Below are 19,160 nucleotides of genomic sequence, written 5' to 3' on the forward strand. Positions count from 1 at the left end.
GCTCTCTCTGGGGACTTCCGTGCAGGACATCCCCGGATTAGGTGACGACGGTTATGGAACAAAGACTCTGAGTAAGTTCCCAGGAATGGTCACTGTAAATCTTTTTTTGTTTTGTTTTGTTTTGGCTTCTGTTCCTTCTCTGAGGACCCTCCACTCCTAGCATGCACAAGATAGAGTTTTATTTGTTACCCAGCTGTGAATGCATTAAAAATGTTTCAATTGTTTTGTTCTGCATGACAGTATAAAATAACATACAGTGTATCAAGCAGACACTTTCACTTCTTTTGTAATAACACCTTTTGTTTCTGACAGTATGTTATTGTTCTCATCATGCCAGTTCCGTAGTGTAGCATACCTAGAACTTGTTTTGCTGCTAGAATGTACTTCTCAGCAACAATCCCTCCCTCTCCATCAAAAGGGAAACTTAAACATCTCAACTAGATCACATCCTGAGGAGATCAATAGAAAACTGTTTCCTGCTGTTGCTTCTGCATTTTCAGCTTTTTGCATGGGAGTGTTCGTTTCTTTGCTGGATTTCAGATTAGCATTTGTTATTAATGGAAGAAGTCATTTGCAGCCTAGAGAAGACACGCCTTCTCCCAAACTGATTTTGGACCCATTTCACCATTACCAACCTATTCCCTGTCATACAACCTTAATCAACTTCTTTTTCTGATGCAGTAATCCTGTCTCAAGACTTGTCATTGCAGAATGTATCATGTGTCAGATAATTGTTTGGGAACGATTTTGCTTCCTTGAAAGTCAGACCAGAAATACTGTACAGAATGAAGCATACTATAGAAATGGCTGTGTATCCAGACCTAAATAATTTAAGCAAAATGGCACTTGCATGTGTTTGGCTGCTTCTTCATTTAGTTCTTAAGTGCCAAGTAATTGTAGTTAAATGTATGTGGATGTTGACACTGCATCACCTACTGTTTTCTATATGCTTTTTAATTACAGGAATGTGCAATTTTACAGATTATTCAGTTTCTGATTTATTTTTAAGGGTCATTTTAATGGTTTTATTTTAATCCATACAGTACCTTTCCATTTAAAGATGAAAGCTTCATCTCTTTAATGAAGAACAGCTCTCCAAGACCAATTTTCAGTGCCACTGCCACATGAATTTTAACCATTTTGTTACTTGAAGTTCACTAGGAACAAACACAGATTCTTCACTGCCTAAAAAAAAAACATTCATACATCTGATTTGATGAATTCTCCTGCATATCTGTGTCCTTAAAAAGACAAATCCCTGTAACATTCAATCTGAAAGGAGATAACTAAATCCTGCAAATTGCTAGGAGAAAAGTGGCACAAAGGTATTGTTCAGGGTCTAGTTTCTCTAATATTACACCCAGCTTTAAATTACTGGCACACCTCTAGGCATTTCAGCTCCATTCAGATTTCACTAATATTAATCTAAGATATACTTGTTACTTCAGTAATAATTATGAAGGATATTTGTTCTTGTTTAATAAAATATTCAGGGTCTTGAATAGCATCATGGCTGGAGACAGCAGCTGTTAAATGCCCAAGACTCAATACACAGTTTTGTTCAAAACATGAATCTAATATTTTGAAGCTTGTTAATAAGTCCAAGACCAAAGTTTTTCAAGTACTTATCAGATATCAACCTCTCCCATTCCTGCTGCTCCACCAGCTCTACCATTACCACTCAATGAACCCCAGCCATGAGGTGAGCAGGTGGGGGAACATGGCACCTCAGAGAAAAGAGGTGGCATTGACACAGTTCCTATACTCATCCTCCTTATGGGCTACTCTGGGTTCATCCCGGTGGATCCTTAATTTTTATTATTCTTCCACTGGGTATATGAGGCAGTTGCAGGTGGTGGTTGCAGGTCACCAACATCCTAACCTGCACAGTGGATTAATGACAGTTAGATCCGTTTTGGCTTCTGGTGTTTGTCATTAAGTGAGTTATTTGTGCTCATTGTCCATTCAACAATCTGTACTTCATTCTATTTAACCCAGGGTTGCTTCTTGCTATATAACCATTGTAACATTCATTTTTAAAAGATCTGGTTCATTTGAAAACCTTCAAGTGTGTGTCACATCTGCAAAGTTATTAGCATTTCTACCAGAGATGCTATTAAAACAGCCATTAAATGTGGTTTCACAGACCTCTTGGGGACCACTAAGCATGATCTGACTGATGGTAGTCAGCCTGCTGACTACAGTTTGGGAACAATCACTTCACATGATATAGACCACACCTTTCTGACCCCAAACTTTTCAAACCAGAAGTCTATCCCATGATATTTCTTTGGACCCTGTTCACATATCCAAACAGGTCTGAGAAAGATTTTTATGCTCTACCTCAAATCCTGAAGCTAGATCTTGTCTGAAAAGATTTCTTCTGTTTTCTTTCTATATTTTTTTACCTTAAACATTGACTTTGTCTTTTTTCTTTTGCACACATTAAAAGATTTTTGCAATATTTGATATCAAAACCACTTTCATATTAATTTGTTAACCCATGGGACAGTAGGAAGTGATGACTGCTGAGCACAGAACTCTAAGTTTTGAAGAATATGAGCAGAAACTCAGGTTTCATGAAATCAGTCATTCACTGAGATGCAAGTGGCCCATACAGTATTTTGAAATTAATTTATCTGAGATGTCATTAACTATCTTATCAAAAAATGACACAACTTTGCTATAATGTATATCAATGTCTTTTCTACAATGTACATCACTGGATGTGTGTAGTCTCTTTCTGAAATACCTCAAGAGAGAAAGCTTTCATTTTTACCATGAAAATTATCTAAAACCTTCAGGCGATGTCACTTCTGTAGTTTTTATTTCCTCTCTGCTCAACTACCTTTGCATGGCTGTGGCAGTTCTTTTGAGTTTCTGCAGCTCTGTGGTGCTTGGTTATGTTCTTTAATTTGCTGTACTGTTCTTGCAGAACATGTTTCTTCTAATGCCAGCGATAGTGAAAGTAGCTACAGTAAGTTACTGCTTTCATTAGAGTCTTTTTACTTTGCATTGCTTGTTCTGTTCGTTTCTGTTATTTTGGTTCTCTTCTTGCTATTCTTTTGTTAATATTAAAAAAAATGGTTGGAGCAAATGGCTTGGAATTCAGATTTACAACCATCTCTTGAGTACAAAGCTATAAAAGAAAACTGTAACCTTTAGAAAATGAAGGAAGGTTTTCTATTTGAAGTCTATTCTGGGTTATAAAATCAAACTTGGCTTTGGGTAATCTTTGAGAGTCAGAATTACTTGATTCAGTAAAAGAAAGTCTATTCAGAAGGAAGAAGGATAATTTCTTGATGGTCTTTTAAAAGTAAAATTGCTTCAAAAATGCAGTCAAAATTGCAAAAGATCCTCTTTACTATGTCACAATTTTTACTTGCATTTTTGCATACCTGCATGAACATATAAATGGCCCCAAAACTCTGCTGAGTCTTTAATTTTGTCAGTACAGGTTTCCTAATACATAATGAAGTCTTTAAAAAACGTGAGAGACCTTCACCCTTTAGACACTGCCACTGAATGACATGCATTTCCTCTAAGTGATGGTCCCGACCTAACCTGGTCGGAATTACAGAACTACTGTCAAATAGCCTAGAGGATAGGTCATAAATTGTGGAAATTTATCTGGAAGTTCTGAAAAGAAGAAACAGTGTCATGAAAATAGATGAATGGAAAAGTAATAAAAGGTAGTAAAAGAGAGAGATTGATCACTAAATTACCCACTTGTTTAATTTTCTCAAGCCATTTGCTTAGCAAATCAAGTTTTCCACCAGTCACTCAGCACTTGCGCTAAGTACCCGCATACATTCAGGTAATCATTGGTATCATACCTCATACTTTCTAGTCTTTGTAGAGTGCATAGCCGTCAAGCTCTGTTAATAAATATTGGTTTGTTTCAGTAAAACAGCTAACCTTATACAATTCAGAAATGGTAAATTAGTTTGTATTCTCTTGTATTGCAAATATTTATTTGGAAAGCAATTGCCAGAGTCACAAGAAAACAGTAGGCACTTTTGAACTGCTGAGAAGCAATTCTGAACCACATTATTTTTTCTGTGTCCTCTACTGAGGGGAAAAAAGGATTTTACGTTTGACATATAAGATGCTCTTTCACCAGATTGACTTCACAGTCATGACAGAATCATTAGGATAAATTTTCAAATTTTCATGAGTCGAATCTCTTTCAGGTGTGTTAATTTCAGGGTGAGTATGTTCATGCCTAAGAAATCAAGGCTTAACATATCCCATGGCTGATGTCCCAAACAGGAGAATTAAGATGGGAACCCAACTACATGTCAAGATCTTGGACAAGTCCACAAAAGCTAATTCCCAAAATGCATCATAAGTCTGAAAGGTAGCCAGTTGGCTGTGCAATAGCTTGAAATAAGGCATTTGTTCTGAGGATCCAGAGAAAGGGATAGGAAATATTGGGGGTAGTTAGCCGGGACACGTTTAGAATAAAAAGTAGTGCTGAGGTAACAATTGCACGCAGCAGGGTAGTTTCAATCTGGGCAAGCTCCTATCTCATCCCAGCAGTACTCAGCATCATCTTGGCTGGAACTCACCACATATTCCTGGGGTGTCCAAAAACTGCTGCCTGGCAGAGGAAATGCTGGGAAGGTTTCCTTTTCTGCTCAGGGCAAAGCTATGACATTCAGAAGCAAAGGAAGCCAGTCTCGCGTTACGCAAAGTGAAAGTGGCTTTAAAATCCAGGAGCTGGTGTCCAAAGGGTCTGATTTCATTTGCTAATGATTCATTGCTATGTGCTGACATGACACTTGAAGCCATGACCTTGGGCAGCCAGCAATTTTAGACACCAGCTTTTGGAAATGACTGTTTCATTTGGCTACAATGACATGTCAGCTCTAGCCTGACCCTGCATTCAATTACTATATGGCCATGGAATACAAGCATGTCTCCTGTGGAGACTCACAGCACTCCTGAGTCCGGATGGTTACTCCCTGAATCTCTAGGCTACTCTAAGTCAGCATCACATCCCATCACACAACTCACTGCAGCAAATCCCCTCTAGAAAAATTATAACTCAGGATAAAAATCAGAAAACAGAGAAGAGCAAGTGAAAAGTGGCCAGAGAGAGCAGCTGTGAGGATATGGAAATAGGAATGATGGGGTCTGCCATGAAGCAGTTGTCTTATAAAGCTCACTCCTGATGGAATAAGACAGTATGCACAGCACCTTTTTCTCTTCTGTTTCCCGAGGAAATGAGCAGGAGGAAAAAGGGGTTGCCTGTTGCCTGTCCCATGAATTTCTGAACTGTGGGAAATCAGCAGTTCACTCCTTGTCCAATATAAAGTGTGTGAGTAAGAAATGACTGGCAAATAGCACATGCTCTCCTGCAGATGTTTGTATTTGTTCCTGTAAAAATAGTCCAGTTGTAGTTCAGATTGAAGCATTCTGCATTGTTTCTCATGGGTCTGGCAATTGCTTTGACATGTTTCTCTAACTATTGCTTCTAATGAAGAGCATCTAGTGAAAAGTAGCTAGTGTTAAAACCTGTATTACTTCATCATGCCTTGAACCATTCCAATTCAGGGGTACAGCTGCACAAAGTGACTTTGAAGGATTCTGAGAGCTGACCACACTGTGCCTTGTACAGTGATTAATAGAAAGTTTACAAAGGAACTGGGCTTTTTCTGGGAGATATTCTGATGAATTCTTATTTATTTAGATGAATATATTGCTGAATACCTGAGTATTTGGCTGAAGTATTACACTGCTTATGCGTTGGGCTTGGAGTCTAAAAATTAAAGACGATATTTTTACTTTCAAAATAATAATTAAAGTGAATTTGCTCATGTGTGGTATAAGGAGAAAATTCTTGGACACTCCTTAGCAACAAGGCTGCTGCAGATAGTAAACATAAGTCTGTATTGAGAAAAAGACCTTAAGCCAACAGTGAGATACCCTTGATCAATATGTATCCCAAAAACAGTCATCACTTTCTCAGATTTTGCGCTAGATTCAGTATGAAGTTAATGGAGATATATATTGATATCCAGAAAACGATTTATTTTGTCTTTAAGCAGATAGCTAAACCAGACTAGCAGAGCATTCTCCTGAACATGCCCATGCCATGTTGGCTGCACAGTGCTCACCTTGTCTTGCAGGGAGGTGAGGTGGCAGCCTCTCCAAATCCCAGCTGATAATTTTCTCAATCCCAACAGATAACCCATTAACTTTGCGGGGAACCACAAACAGAAGAATCTGGTTTTAAAGTAGTGCAAAAATGAAGGCTATAAGCATGTTTATTTATTTGCACCTGCCCATAGCAGAAAAATCAAGTATGCAGAGTGGTATATTTTCCTTCTTAAGTACACAAGAAGCCAACTTTGGCTTATTCCTGGACCAGCTAATTAAATGATTGGAAGGTTACTCTGAGTTCTGTAACTTAAAAAGTTCTAATTTTCTATTTCAAACCAAGTTTGAAAGAATGTATTTTTTTACCATGGACTCATCAGTTTTTATTTTCCTACACATGATTTTCAAAATTACCATGACTTTTAAGTCTCTCCACTGCACATATGTGGTAATGTGTGGTAATGCTCTCTAGTATAGTTCCGTAGAGGTTTTTACAGCTGTCATCAAAATTACAGAAACATTAACCCATCTACTTAGTCTAATTGCATAATTGATTATGATTGCGCCAATAATTTAGAGAGGCAATTAGTAAAAGTTAAAAGTAAGAAAAAGTGTTACAAACAAAAATTTTTACCTTCTGTACTTGGTCAATATTTCATTCAGTAATGATATTTGAAATTTCAGAACAAGGTTTCAGAGTCCTGATTGTTCTGTTAGGCCAGTGATTAGTTAACAATTGCTCTTACTCTCCCTATGGATTTGTATATTAGTACTTAAATTTTCACAACCACTAAATTCTCTACATATGGTATCTTATTGTTATTAAGATCAATATTGATCTTAAGCATGCAGTGCTGATAGACCACTTTTCAGATAAGTTCATCCTCAGACTTCTGATGACCTTTTTTCCATTTACAGCCATTAATAGGATGCCAGCATCCATGGATTCATAAGGTACCTGACAAAGGTGGCCCTTTGGTTGCATGGTGGCTGCACCATCCAGCTCACAGCAGCTCTCCTGCCCAATTACTCACATGCTGGTTGCAGTTACACCAGCACTGTGGAAGCTCTGGATGGCAAGACAGTAGGAAATGGGACGTTTTTTGAGCTAAATGAAAAATGCCTGAACTGACAAATATGTACGCTGTTATCACCACAGACCCAACTAGCTAAAGAGGGAAAATAAAGACAACCCTTTAAATCCACTTTAGGGTTACTCCGTAAAAATCCCATAAAATCCTTTAAAAACTGAAAATGAGTAGTCCTTATGAAATTCTTCCAACCTCATAGGACCTCTCTGCTCAGGTTTTAGAGGCAGTGAGTTCTAAAAAACTCTGGGCTATTCTCTTCCTGAGCATGGGAACTCACCAATGCACAAACCAAGAACACAGGGAACAGAAGCCATAGCAATTCTGAAAAAGACCTCCAGTAATTCTGATCACAGTAAACTAGATTTAATAAATCTTTCAATTTCTTCTCTTTCCTTATCTTCTTTCTTTTCTTGTCTTTTTGACTTATAGAATTTTACTGAACAACAGAGGATCATGCCAAAATCCTACAGATGTTTTCTTTTTCTGTTTTGTCTGATATATTTCACAACAATTTTCCAGATCATTATAGCAAACCTGTGCTAATTAAGCTGTTAATGCGAGTGGTAAATGAGGCTTACTGAAATGATAAATAAGCCTGTGTCCCGCTGAATGTTATTCTGTGTCACACCTCAAAACTACCATGAGGTTATGGCAACCTGATTATTTATTGATTCTAAAGCTCTTCATTATACTTAATACTTTGTGCAGTACCAATTGAGAAGAGATCATTAAAGACCACCATCTGGTACTGTTTGTTAACAGCATATCAGCCTCTGAAAACTTGCAAGATTTTGAGTGGGCAGTGCTTGAAAGGATTTTATTCACATGGAAACTTGAGCTTCCTGAGCTCATTTTCCCCAAAAGCCAAATAGTGGAAACAGTGATTTCCACCATGCTCACACCCCATGTGACTTTGAAGCTCAGTGCTGAAGAGCTTTCATTCAGGAAGATGAATATCTTTTAAGTCCCTATGCATCACGGTTAGCCCTAAAGCTATTCCTTGTTTGCTTCAACCCTTTCCAGAGACTTGGGCTTCAGCACTGAGTTGGAATAATTTCATTGCCTTCAGTCTGGCCACAATTTCACAAGACTTCTGTCAAATGACAAGTTCATTTGTCTCCATAGCCCAAATCAAACAGATAGATACTCATCCCCACATCTAAAATAGATCAGATGACTCAAGTCTTAGAATAGGCACTTGCCTATTTGTAGGCACCCATTGATTTTTAAGAGCATCTAGGGACTAGCTCAGACGTAAGCACTCATAATATGGCTTTCTGCACTCAGCTAAATGAATCCCCCTCTGCAGAAAGCTACATGCCATTGAAACAAGTAGTCTCAAATTTAAGACTGATCATGCAAACAAGATCTCCTCCCCATGTTCAGTACACAGTGGCTTCAACAACTATCCCAAGACATTCTCGGTTGTTTAAAGCTTAACATTGGCTCCTGAGGGCTGGAGGGCAGGCAGTGCAGGAGCATCCTCGTCCAGCTGGAGCGTGAAACTCTTCATCTCCAAGGATGTGGGAAATCCTGATTACTGTATCACACAAAATTTCTCTTAAGTAACTTGTTATTTTCCAGTAGTAAATCTGATGCAAGAAACCTGTTTAGAATTCAAGATTTTTAACCTTGCAAAGAATCAAAGTTAAGCAAGATTACAGTATCAAACACTCACAGAATAGAACAGAATCAATTATCCACATTCCACCTATGTTATACTGCTTTGTCCTTAAAAGCTAATCTCTTCCTTTTATTAAAAATCAAGCTTTCTCCTCAATTGCTTCAGCACCATTGCTAACTTGGAATTGGCCCTGTCTATTCTCCCTCCTTACACAGTAGCACTTTTTTAATTTGCTTTTTCTTTCATCATGCCTAATTAAATTCTTTTTACTTGGAAGGTTTTCCTACACATTTCTCACAGCTGTCTAGGTAATATAACAGGAACAATTCCCTCTGAACATATTAGATTCGTGGAGTGGGAGTCAGTTTAAACCACCAAAATCATAGTTATAGAATCATAGAGTGACTTAGGTTGGAAGAGACCTTAAAGACCATCCAGTTCCAACCCCTTCTGTGGGCAGGGTTGCCACCCACTGGCTGCCCACGACCCATCCAACTGGCCTTTGTAACCACTTGTGAACTAGATACTGCATTCTAATGAAGCCTTGTTAATATATTGAGCTTCAAATGCGACCTGAATATCAGTCAGAAAGCCTCAGTGTGAGCTGTACACACCCTAAATCCTACCAATATCATCAAGAGCAGCACTCTTGATGTATATATGCACAATTTGCTTTGACAGAAGCCCATCAGAATAATGTCATATAGACTCACATGTACAAGCAAATAACACAAGGGCAATTCTACCTTTTTTGTAAAAGCCCAGATACTGTGATGACAGTCTTTCTTCCTTAGTATCTAAATGAGATGCAGAATTCCAAGTGTAGATCTTCTCAAAGGTAAACCCAGAGCTGAGTAAAAATAAAGTTGGAATATTAAGATTTGATACACCAAAGTCATATTTAAAGCCTACCAGAGCCTTTATATGGTGTCAAGTATGTAACAATGACCCGGAAAGAGATCTGCAGTAATTATTCATGCAGTAGATTGAAGAATCATCCCAGCTCTCCTTTTACATTCTTCTGGAAGACAGAGATGCATTAGGGCTGTACATCCACACCTAAGTCCTGGACCATGTTTCAACATTTGAGAATCATGTCAAAGTTCTCTGCATTGGTTCCCTACATGTCACAATTGTAACATCACAGTCCTAGCACCTGGAGAGAATAAGGGCATAAAATACAATGCTTTTGTAATATTTGTATTCAGATAAGAGATAAGGGTCAGAAAAGAGCTCAGAGCTAGATATCAGGCTGTAAATAAACTAGGGAGCTTAAGCACAAGGAGGATGATCAGACAAAATGTACTTATTCTGAAGGTAAAAACAGTTCAGTTTATGTAGTAAGTAGATTTTCCCTGCAGCAGCATGTTAGTGCTGTAGCAAGAGGTGCATAAATGAATTGTATCTGAAATTTCTATCCTTGTAAACAGCCTTGTCCATAAATGAGGCCTTACTGTCTCCAATATTGTGAACCATTGAAGAAACCCAGTTTCAGAGAACAGAATTGAAATATGTGGCACAGGTCAAAGGGGAAAGGAAAAAGGTGATCTCTGCAGCTTGAAGATATTAAGGTTTTGGAATGGTTCAGGTGAGCGCATTACAGAGAAGTGCTGAACCCGATCTGCCTGTGTGAAGCATTTTATCAAGCTATGGTGAAGTGTTGTGTGTCAGATTCAAACCATTCTCTTTCTTCTCTCATCAGGAGGCCAAGAAGACTGCATCCTTTCTTATGAACCTGTCACAAGACAGGAAAGTAAGTTCCAACTGCTTTTCTGTCTCTGTTCCTTACATTTTTCATTTTGTTTCTGGGAGGTCAGCAGAGCAGTAATGTGTGTCATCTCTGTGCTTCCTTCTTGGACACTTGCATACATAAGAAATGATATAAGGGTTCCTAGCTTTCACCTGCTTCCTGATGTTTCCAGGAGTCTCTGCAGTATGTTCCCATGGCCTTTAGTAATATTATTTTACTACATCTGCATACACCATCAATAAGATACGGCAAATGAGTAGCACTAGTTCCATTTTCCTTAGCCACATCAATTTAAAAATCATCAATCAATTATAGGTAGACCTAAGATTTCACTTACAATCATAGAATTATTAAGGTTGATAAAGACCACTAATGTCATCTAATCAACCATCAACCCACCAACTTGATACTTAAAGACAGCAACTCTGGCTAGTGCAGCTTAGAGAATATTTACCATTATTTCCAGTAACAGCATCAAAATGTGCCTCTCTTTTTGTTTGCCAGTTAATTACACCAGGCCAGTTATTATTCTGGGTCCTATGAAAGATCGGATCAATGATGATTTGATATCTGAATTCCCTGATAAGTTTGGGTCATGTGTACCACGTAAGTACAATTTTATTCTTATTCATAGATACATTAGGTTGGAAAGGACCTACAAGACCTCATCTAGTCCAACCATTCTCCTACCTCCTCCTATCCTCCACCTCTTCATTCTGCAGCAGTCATTGTATCCCTTGCTGTCATTCATTAAGTGAATTGTGGTGAAAATAGCGTATGTGAACTTTATGTAGCTGAGTTTCACAAAAAACATTTTTATACTGGAGAGAAAAAAAAGATCAAAGGAACAAACAACCAAAGATTGTGAGTGTTAGTTTTATGTGTCAGCGTTTGGAAGCAGGGGCAGCCCTGTGAGCAAAGTCCAGAAGCTGCACATCTAATCAAGGTGTCTTTAAGCCACAAACTCAGTTGACTAACCAATGATTCTGTAATTTCATAAAGAAAAATAAAATTTTGAAATATTGATAAAACGTAAAATGTTTCAACTCAGCTGAACAGTATCGACTAACAAAATTATGGAGTGACCTGAGATTTCTGTGTGATCTAGCTTGGCTCCTCTGAAAGCAATATTGGACACTAAATTAAGCAGAATGTTTGTATCTTGGATTGTTAGAGTTTGTTCAGTGTTCATTGCAGACCCTTATTGCAGTCTTGCTTCTTTATTAAACTGTTGTCTCTACAAACACACCAGTCTGCTAGGAGATGAGATCAGAATCAGTCTTATAATTTAGTTTAAATTAAATTAATGAGATTGCTATTCATTCTTACCTCTGCAACAGGATTGGCTTTATAATCTGCAATGTGTTTGTATATTATTCTAATATCTGTTATTCTAACTCCATTAAAAGAATATATACATTAGCCAAAGACTACTCCAAGATGTGGAGCACCTCCCTAACAGCACTGTCCACTGGAAATGTTAGTGCATTTTTGCATGAATTGTTTTTACAGTCTTCTTGATCCTCTGTCTTTGTTTTGTGCAGATACCACACGACCAAAGCGTGACTATGAAGTGGATGGAAGAGATTATCATTTTGTCATTTCAAGAGAACAAATGGAAAAAGATATCCAAGAGCACAAATTTATAGAAGCTGGGCAGTACAATGATAATTTATATGGAACTAGTGTCCAGTCTGTGAGATTTGTGGCAGAAAGGGTAAGTTGGTGCCAGTTTCACTGCACATGCAACAGGTTTTTAGTCGCATTGTATCTAAGTCATGCTCCTGCCAAAAATATGAAATATATGCAAAATGTCATCCTAATGTCTACAGGCTTTATAATGACACCATTTGTAGAGTCTATAACTTTGAATGTAAACGTTCTTGGCACTTCCAATACCTGGACGTAGTGTCATGGATTCGACAATTTAACACAGCACCTCAAATATGCCCGAAACAGCCCTACCTCTACCTTCTATAAAACAGATGAATAAACGTATCTTGCTCTCACAGAGGTAAAAGAATGAAGCCCAGAGAGATTAGACGTTTTGCCTCAAGTGACACCCAGAGTCTTTGACACAAACAAGAATTAAATTAAACAATAGAGAATTTAGCTATGCTATTATTTTTATGAAGTGATTTTCTTCATCTCTGAAGAAAATCCATCACCACCCCCAGAGTTCATGCCAGTAAAAAATAAAAACCATTTTCTTCCATATCTTCAAGTGTTTATTTTATACTAGGACTAAATCAGAGGCAGAGCAGTGGAGCGCATGCCCTGGGGTTCCCTTCCCTTGGTGTCAGTCATGGCCATGTTCCAGGGCACTGCCTTGCAGAATTGCTTCTCTCTTTTGGCTGATCTTCAGCAAACTGAAGAAATGAAGACATCCTCATCTCTTTCCAACAGGGCAAGCACTGTATTCTTGATGTGTCTGGAAATGCGATCAAACGACTACAAGTTGCACAACTCTATCCCATCGCTATCTTCATTAAACCTAAATCATGGGAGCCCCTGATGTAAGTATAAACTCCTTCAAGTGTTTCATTTTGTGTTGTCTTTTTTTCAGATTGTATCCTCAGCAAATCTTTAGTCTGTCCTCTAAAATCAGTAATAACAAAAGGATGGGTTGAACAGCAAAGACTTGCTCTTCATGCATGTCAGCCACTGTAAGAAGACCAGTGAGTGAGCCAAAGCTGCTTTTGAACCTTTCCCACTGGGACCTATGGGCTTAGGTGCTAGTCCATGAAGGTCTTCCCACCAGTGTTCAATGCACTTGTTCCAACCTGGACAGCAAATTCATCAAGGATTCTTGGGTCCTGCCTTGCCCCCTTCGGCCTGGGGGTGTAGTTTGATCAGTATACACAGTGGCAAACAGGAGGGTAAAACTGCCAGATTCACTGCTATTGCTTCTTCATCAGTCTTTCATTTGTTTGAAGATCTGTAAGAGGATAGGTAAGGACCTGTAGGACTGGAGTGGGGAAAAAAGTCCTTAAAAGAAGGCAAAGAGAAGGCACCGATTTAACCAGTCACCAGACAGCCTAATTTCAATATTCAAAAACATATTGGGATCCAGGGAATAGTAAAATAGCTCAAGTAAATATCTGGAAGGGTAAAATTTTATGAGAGGCAGCCAATGTATATGCATCAAGAGCAAATGAAATCAACCTTATCTCCTTGTGTCTGGGGATGAGTATCAATAATTGCTTTGTGTCTTGATTTCTGTTCTGGCTTTTGACACGTCTCCAAGGGATATTCTCAGCAGCAGTCCAGAGGGAATCATTAGGAAGTATGTGCACAACTGTACTCAGACAGTCATTGAAAATGACACTGGGAGGATAACAGATATCCTGAAAGTGTATTTCCTGAGCTGTGAGACTAGTTGTTATTTTTATGAATTACTTGGGCAACGAATTGGGCAGTACTCTTGTAAAGTTTGTGACTGACTCAAGGCTGAGAGAGGTAGAAAGAACTTTAGAGAATAAGATTAAAATTCACTGTAAAATTAGTAAGATGAAATTCAGCACAGACAAAGGAGAGAAAATGAAATGCACAAGTACAAGCAGGGAATAATCAAGAAATAGCACTGCAGAAAAGCATCTGGCAGTTGGAATGGATCACACAGGAATATGAATGGTTGAATAATGCAGTTGCAAAATCAGAAACTGCTGCTGTGGGCTGCATTAATATTGGTGTTGTGTAAGGACACAATAGATCGTTATTTTGTTTTACTTGATATGGATGAGGCACCAGCTAGAGTGCTGCCTGTCTTCTGGGTACCATCCTGGAAATGGAAAAGGAATGGAAGGAGATGGCAGTGATCTTCATGTTGGTTAAAACTCAGGATAAAATACATGTTTTCCATGTTCATATATGTTACTGAAAAAAAATATCAATTTAATTTGCTGTTATATGACTAAACATGCATCCTCTCTGGCCCTGACATTTGGTGATAAGGTTGCTTCGTGTCCATGTGCATTACAAAGAATGATGTGCTATATGTGGCATTTGCATAGCCTCATTCTGAACAAAGACATCTCGGGTTGGATGACTTCTTGACATTTCTTCCAGCCCTTCAATTCAGTTATGTTCTGATTATCTTGCTATATAGAAGGGTCAGGGAAATCTGAAATCCTGCCATCTCCATTGATTGTTTTAAGATAGATCTTCACTTACAGCTTTCCTGTCCACAAAATATTTCCATTACTTGTTTAATGCTGAGTTTGCACCTAGAGTGATAAAAAGGTAGTAAATAAATGCAGTCCTTCCTCTGAAAATGCATTAGACATACAACCAAAAATGTGGCAATAACATAAAGGCTTAGTTGTTGTGGTGTGAGAACAGCGAATCCTCAAAGAGACTGACTGAAAAGAGTTATGAAGATGCAAAATATGGCAAGCATCCTGTTGGTAAACCAGTCCTGCACAGTTTGTAGAATTTTGTTTAGTAATATGCATCAAAAGAAATTCTTCTTCGCTCTCCAAACCTGAACCCCCATTGGTGTTGATGGTACGGTAGGAACAAGTAAAGTTAAATCTGTTATGTGACCTAATTCTTTTTTCAACAAATACTCCACAAAAGATCCCCATACTTAGAAATCCAAACTTTCACGGGGCAGCAAAAGTCCATTTGCATTGGTACTAGTTTGGGATCTTTCACAGGAAAATATATTATATAAACAAATTACATATAACTAATAAAACAAATCCTGAAAAAAATAAGAAAAAGAAAGATAATTCATTCGAGCACTCTAAATTACAGTATCCCCTGCAGCTTGTTTTCTACAAGTAATGTTTTTAGTGACTTAATCTATCTAATGTGTATTTTTCTTATTCAACAATACCTGAAAATAGCTTCTATCAGAAATAAAGACTTTTAATACAAGTGTATCATTCTCTTTTAAGAATTGTTTTGAGAATAATTGCACAGTTCTGAGCCCTCCGCTCATAAAAATCGTTTATTTAGTAATGAAACTGTATCATTTAGGTTTAGGTAAACATATACATACTCTAATGCAAGTGGTACTGGCAATTTACAGTGCATGGCCACTTCACAGATAGAGGCTGTACACTTGTTCCTGCTGCCCAGAAGGTGCAGGGCAGCTTTTCAAACTGTCATGGTGGGTCAAACTGTCTCATTTGTACCCTGAGATAAGGAGTAGCACATGAGCAATTCCCACAGATAAGCTGTAAATCCCCACCATAATTTTTCTCATGACAATTTGTTTGTGCAGCCCTCCCTTTGTACTACTGTCATTACAGCTACACAAAAGTTATCCTACCTGTATAAAATCTCCTTTTAAGAATAGATTTATCTGCCATAACTACTACACTTGAACATGCAAAACAAAAGTTAATGTAAGGGCAAAGTGAAACTACAAAAGACATAAACATAGATTGCTGTTCAGGATTTTCCTAAACATACCCATTGCCAAAAATGAAAATCATTTCAAGAGAGCTTGCATATGCACTTGAAGCTTGGTTATTGGTGATTTTCTCTTTTCCTTTCCCTCCTTTCCTTCCTCCCTCCCTTTCCTTCCTCCCTCCCTCCCTCCCTCACTCACTCACTCCCTCCATCCCTTCCTCCCTCCCTTTCCTTCCTCCCTCCCTTCCCTCCCTCCCTCCCTCCCTCCCTCCCTCCCTCCCTCCCTCCCTCCCTTCCTTCCTTCCTTCCTTCCTTCCTTCCTTCCTTCCTTCCTTCCTTCCTTCCTTCCTTCCTTCCTTCCTTCCTTCCTTCCTTCCTTCCTTCCTTCCTTCCTTCCTTCCTTCCTTCCTTCCTTCCTTCCTTCCTTCCTTCCTTCCTTCCTTCCTTCCTTCCTTCCTTCCTTCCTCCCTTCCTCCCTTCCTCCCTTCCTCCCTTCCTCCCTTCCTCCCTTCCTCCCTTCCTCCCTTCCTCCCTTCCTCCCTTCCTCCCTTCCTCCCTTCCTCCCTTCCTCCCTTCCTCCCTTCCTCCCTTCCTCCCTTCCTCCCTTCCTCCCTTCCTCCCTTCCTCCCTTCCTCCCTTCCTCCCTTCCTCCCTTCCTCCCTTCCTCTCTTCCTCCCTCCCTTCCTCCCTTCCTTCCTCCCTCCCTTCCTCTCTTCCTTCCTCCCTCCCTTCCTCCCTTCCTCCCTCCCTTCCTCCCTTCCTCCCTTCCTTCCTCCCTCTCTTCCTCCCTCCCTTCCTCCCTTCCTTCCTCCCTCCCTTCCTCCCTTCCTCCCTTCCTTCCTTCCTTCTTCCTTCCTTCCTTCCTTCACTCCATATCACACATTAAATCCCAGAGGGGCCCCTGTTGACACCTTCCAATTAGCTTCTCTCTTTAGAAGAGGGATGATAGTGGTTGGATCACAGGGATGAGAACTAGAAGTAATGAAGAGGCTTCCTGGGCAAGTGCTTCACTCAGAGAGGAGGAAATCCCTAGGAAAGCTGCCTGGAGGGACAGCTCTTTGCAGGCATTTTTAATTCACCATCTGTGCAGATCCCTGGCTAAAAAGAAAAAAAAAAATAGAACAGACCATTGTTTGACAGCTTTTTTAATTTATCATGAACAATGGACATCAGAGTCCTCCTACGTCCACTCCTGAGGGGAGAAGACTGGCAGTGGCATGAATACAACTAGAACAGTTTTACACCACAGGCAATTTTATGTCCTCCAAATATAATCCATATTTCTACTTATTTCAAAGCATTTATTACCTTAGGTGCCTGTTTATATCTTTATTTATATTTTTTCTTCTGATTATCAAATCTTGAAGAAGACTTCTCAGAAATTTACCAGATCTGGATGAAGGAGGATGTTGTTAGCATTAAAATAAAGGCTAAGGGAGATCAAATGTTCAATGTTCAATTAACATACAAATGTTCAATGTTATGTCCTGCTTCAAGACAGAGTTTCAGTTCAGTCACTGAAAGATGTTTTCAGGTAGGCACAGATGAGAAGCCTGCCTGAACTCAATTAAATAGCCATCTTTCCAATAAATAGAACTAGCAGTATTACAAATTTAGCAACATAACACAGTTTAAACCTATAATTTATACAATCCACAAATGACTGTTTCACTATAAATTTCATTAAAATCTTTCTTATTCTTCATTTATAAATCAGCTCTCTGAATTGCATTGGTACTTCCAGAGGGATTTACTAAGCAGTGTTCCCAGTTGTCGTTTATATGGACAGACAACTAACAGTCATTTCTAGAAAAATGCTACTGCATCCTGAAGAACTTATATGGTGTATTTCAGAAGCTGGGTAGGAGGTAGCTGTAGCAAGTTCACACTGTTGTGCGCTTCATAGATCATTTTTTATGCACCATCATGCACATAATTTCCTACATGCATCACACATGTCATACTGTATACAGCTCATTACCACAGTCATATGATTCAGTGCAAGACATTAAATCAGATTTATGTAGGGCACAAGATGCTCACTTCTCTTGCTCTACTAGTTGCCTCAGAAAATTTCCTTCATGTTTTAAGAAAAATGAATCAATCCTGTAAAAATGCAAGAGCAAGCAATTGCTATTTATTGTTAGTAATTAATTTGTCAGTCTGCAGGCATGTATGTGTAAGGCACTAAGGATTATGGGCTTGATTCTTTGCATGTATATTAACAACTGAGCATGTATGAACAAGACAACCCATTTCTTATAGCTATTATATAATGCATCTGTTGAAATAGAAATGCTTCATCAAATAACAAAAACATTGCAATAATACAATGTTACTGTCATTTCTACATTTCCACATTTATTGGTACTCATTTTTAGAGTCTACCAGACACACTGGGAATCTCTGTATTTAATCAGAATGAACTGAATCAGAGAAGAATATAAATAAGTAACTCATCCTAACTCTAACTGCTAGACATCTTGGTTTGATTTCCTGTGACTATCTGGAACACATGCCCACACTTGAACCAGGGAAGTCTTTCCCTCGGGTCCATCTAGGACCTGTAAAACCCTACAGGGTTTACAATGACTCTGGGATTCCTCCTGCAGTCACAACTTCTTCTGTGCTCAATCCCATCTTCAATCATGATTTCAGTCAAGCTGCAGTTTCCATTTCAGCAGTTTGGACAATCCCATTCAGCCAAGACAGGCAGCTGAAGGCCTGGATGATAGGAGGGTTGTGAAGGATCTTTATCTTTGGAGGCAAGAGTATCCCAAGTGCTCAGACCTTGAGACCTCCCTGTCTCCCAGCCTAAGCCAGAGAATCCTGATGCCACAAGTCCAGTTCAGGCCTCGTAGGAACTATAGGTTCCTATGTTTAGGAACATAGTGGTGGTGAACCCAAAATAAAAATTGGAAATTGGAAATAGAGGAAAAATCTGGAAATGTAGGTTTATACTACATAAAAGTAGAAGTAAATATAAAATACCAGAACTGACTGTGAACTGATGAAAGAATTTCACCTCTTGGTTCTTGTACCAATCTTAGTCCAGTGATGAATTGAGTGCATCTTTTAGAAAATTGAATAAAAATACAATCTGCTTGATGACTTCCTTTGTGTTTCTAGGGAAATGAATAAACGTCTTACAGAGGAGCAAGCCAAGAAAACCTATGATCGTGCAATTAAGTTAGAACAAGAATTTGGAGAATATTTTACAGGTATGTTT

General features: G+C 38.8%; 1 protein-coding gene across 6 annotated transcripts in view; it reads left to right on the forward strand.

Annotated features, from left to right (window-relative positions):
- Positions 1-19,160, forward strand: part of DLG2 (discs large MAGUK scaffold protein 2) — a 1,006,374-nt gene that overhangs the window by 980,935 nt on the left and 6,279 nt on the right. For 3 of the 6 annotated variants that reach the window (XM_065729948.1, XM_065729951.1, XM_065729950.1), the window contains 6 exons: positions 26-71; positions 10,523-10,573; positions 11,075-11,176; positions 12,115-12,287; positions 12,977-13,086; positions 19,061-19,152. In XM_065729948.1, coding sequence (XP_065586020.1) covers positions 26-71; positions 10,523-10,573; positions 11,075-11,176; positions 12,115-12,287; positions 12,977-13,086; positions 19,061-19,152 — 574 coding nt within the window. Of the gene's footprint in view, positions 1-25; positions 72-2,935; positions 2,978-10,522; positions 10,574-11,074; positions 11,177-12,114; positions 12,288-12,976; positions 13,087-19,060; positions 19,153-19,160 lie in introns of all 6 variants that reach the window. The other 3 variants (XM_065729952.1, XM_065729949.1, XM_065729947.1) reach the window with 2 other exon arrangements.

Source organism: Cyrtonyx montezumae, unplaced genomic scaffold (genome assembly GCF_038088225.1).
Source record: "Cyrtonyx montezumae isolate F1298 unplaced genomic scaffold, pur_monq_1.0 scaffold_12, whole genome shotgun sequence".
Taxonomy (NCBI): domain Eukaryota; kingdom Metazoa; phylum Chordata; class Aves; order Galliformes; family Odontophoridae; genus Cyrtonyx; species Cyrtonyx montezumae.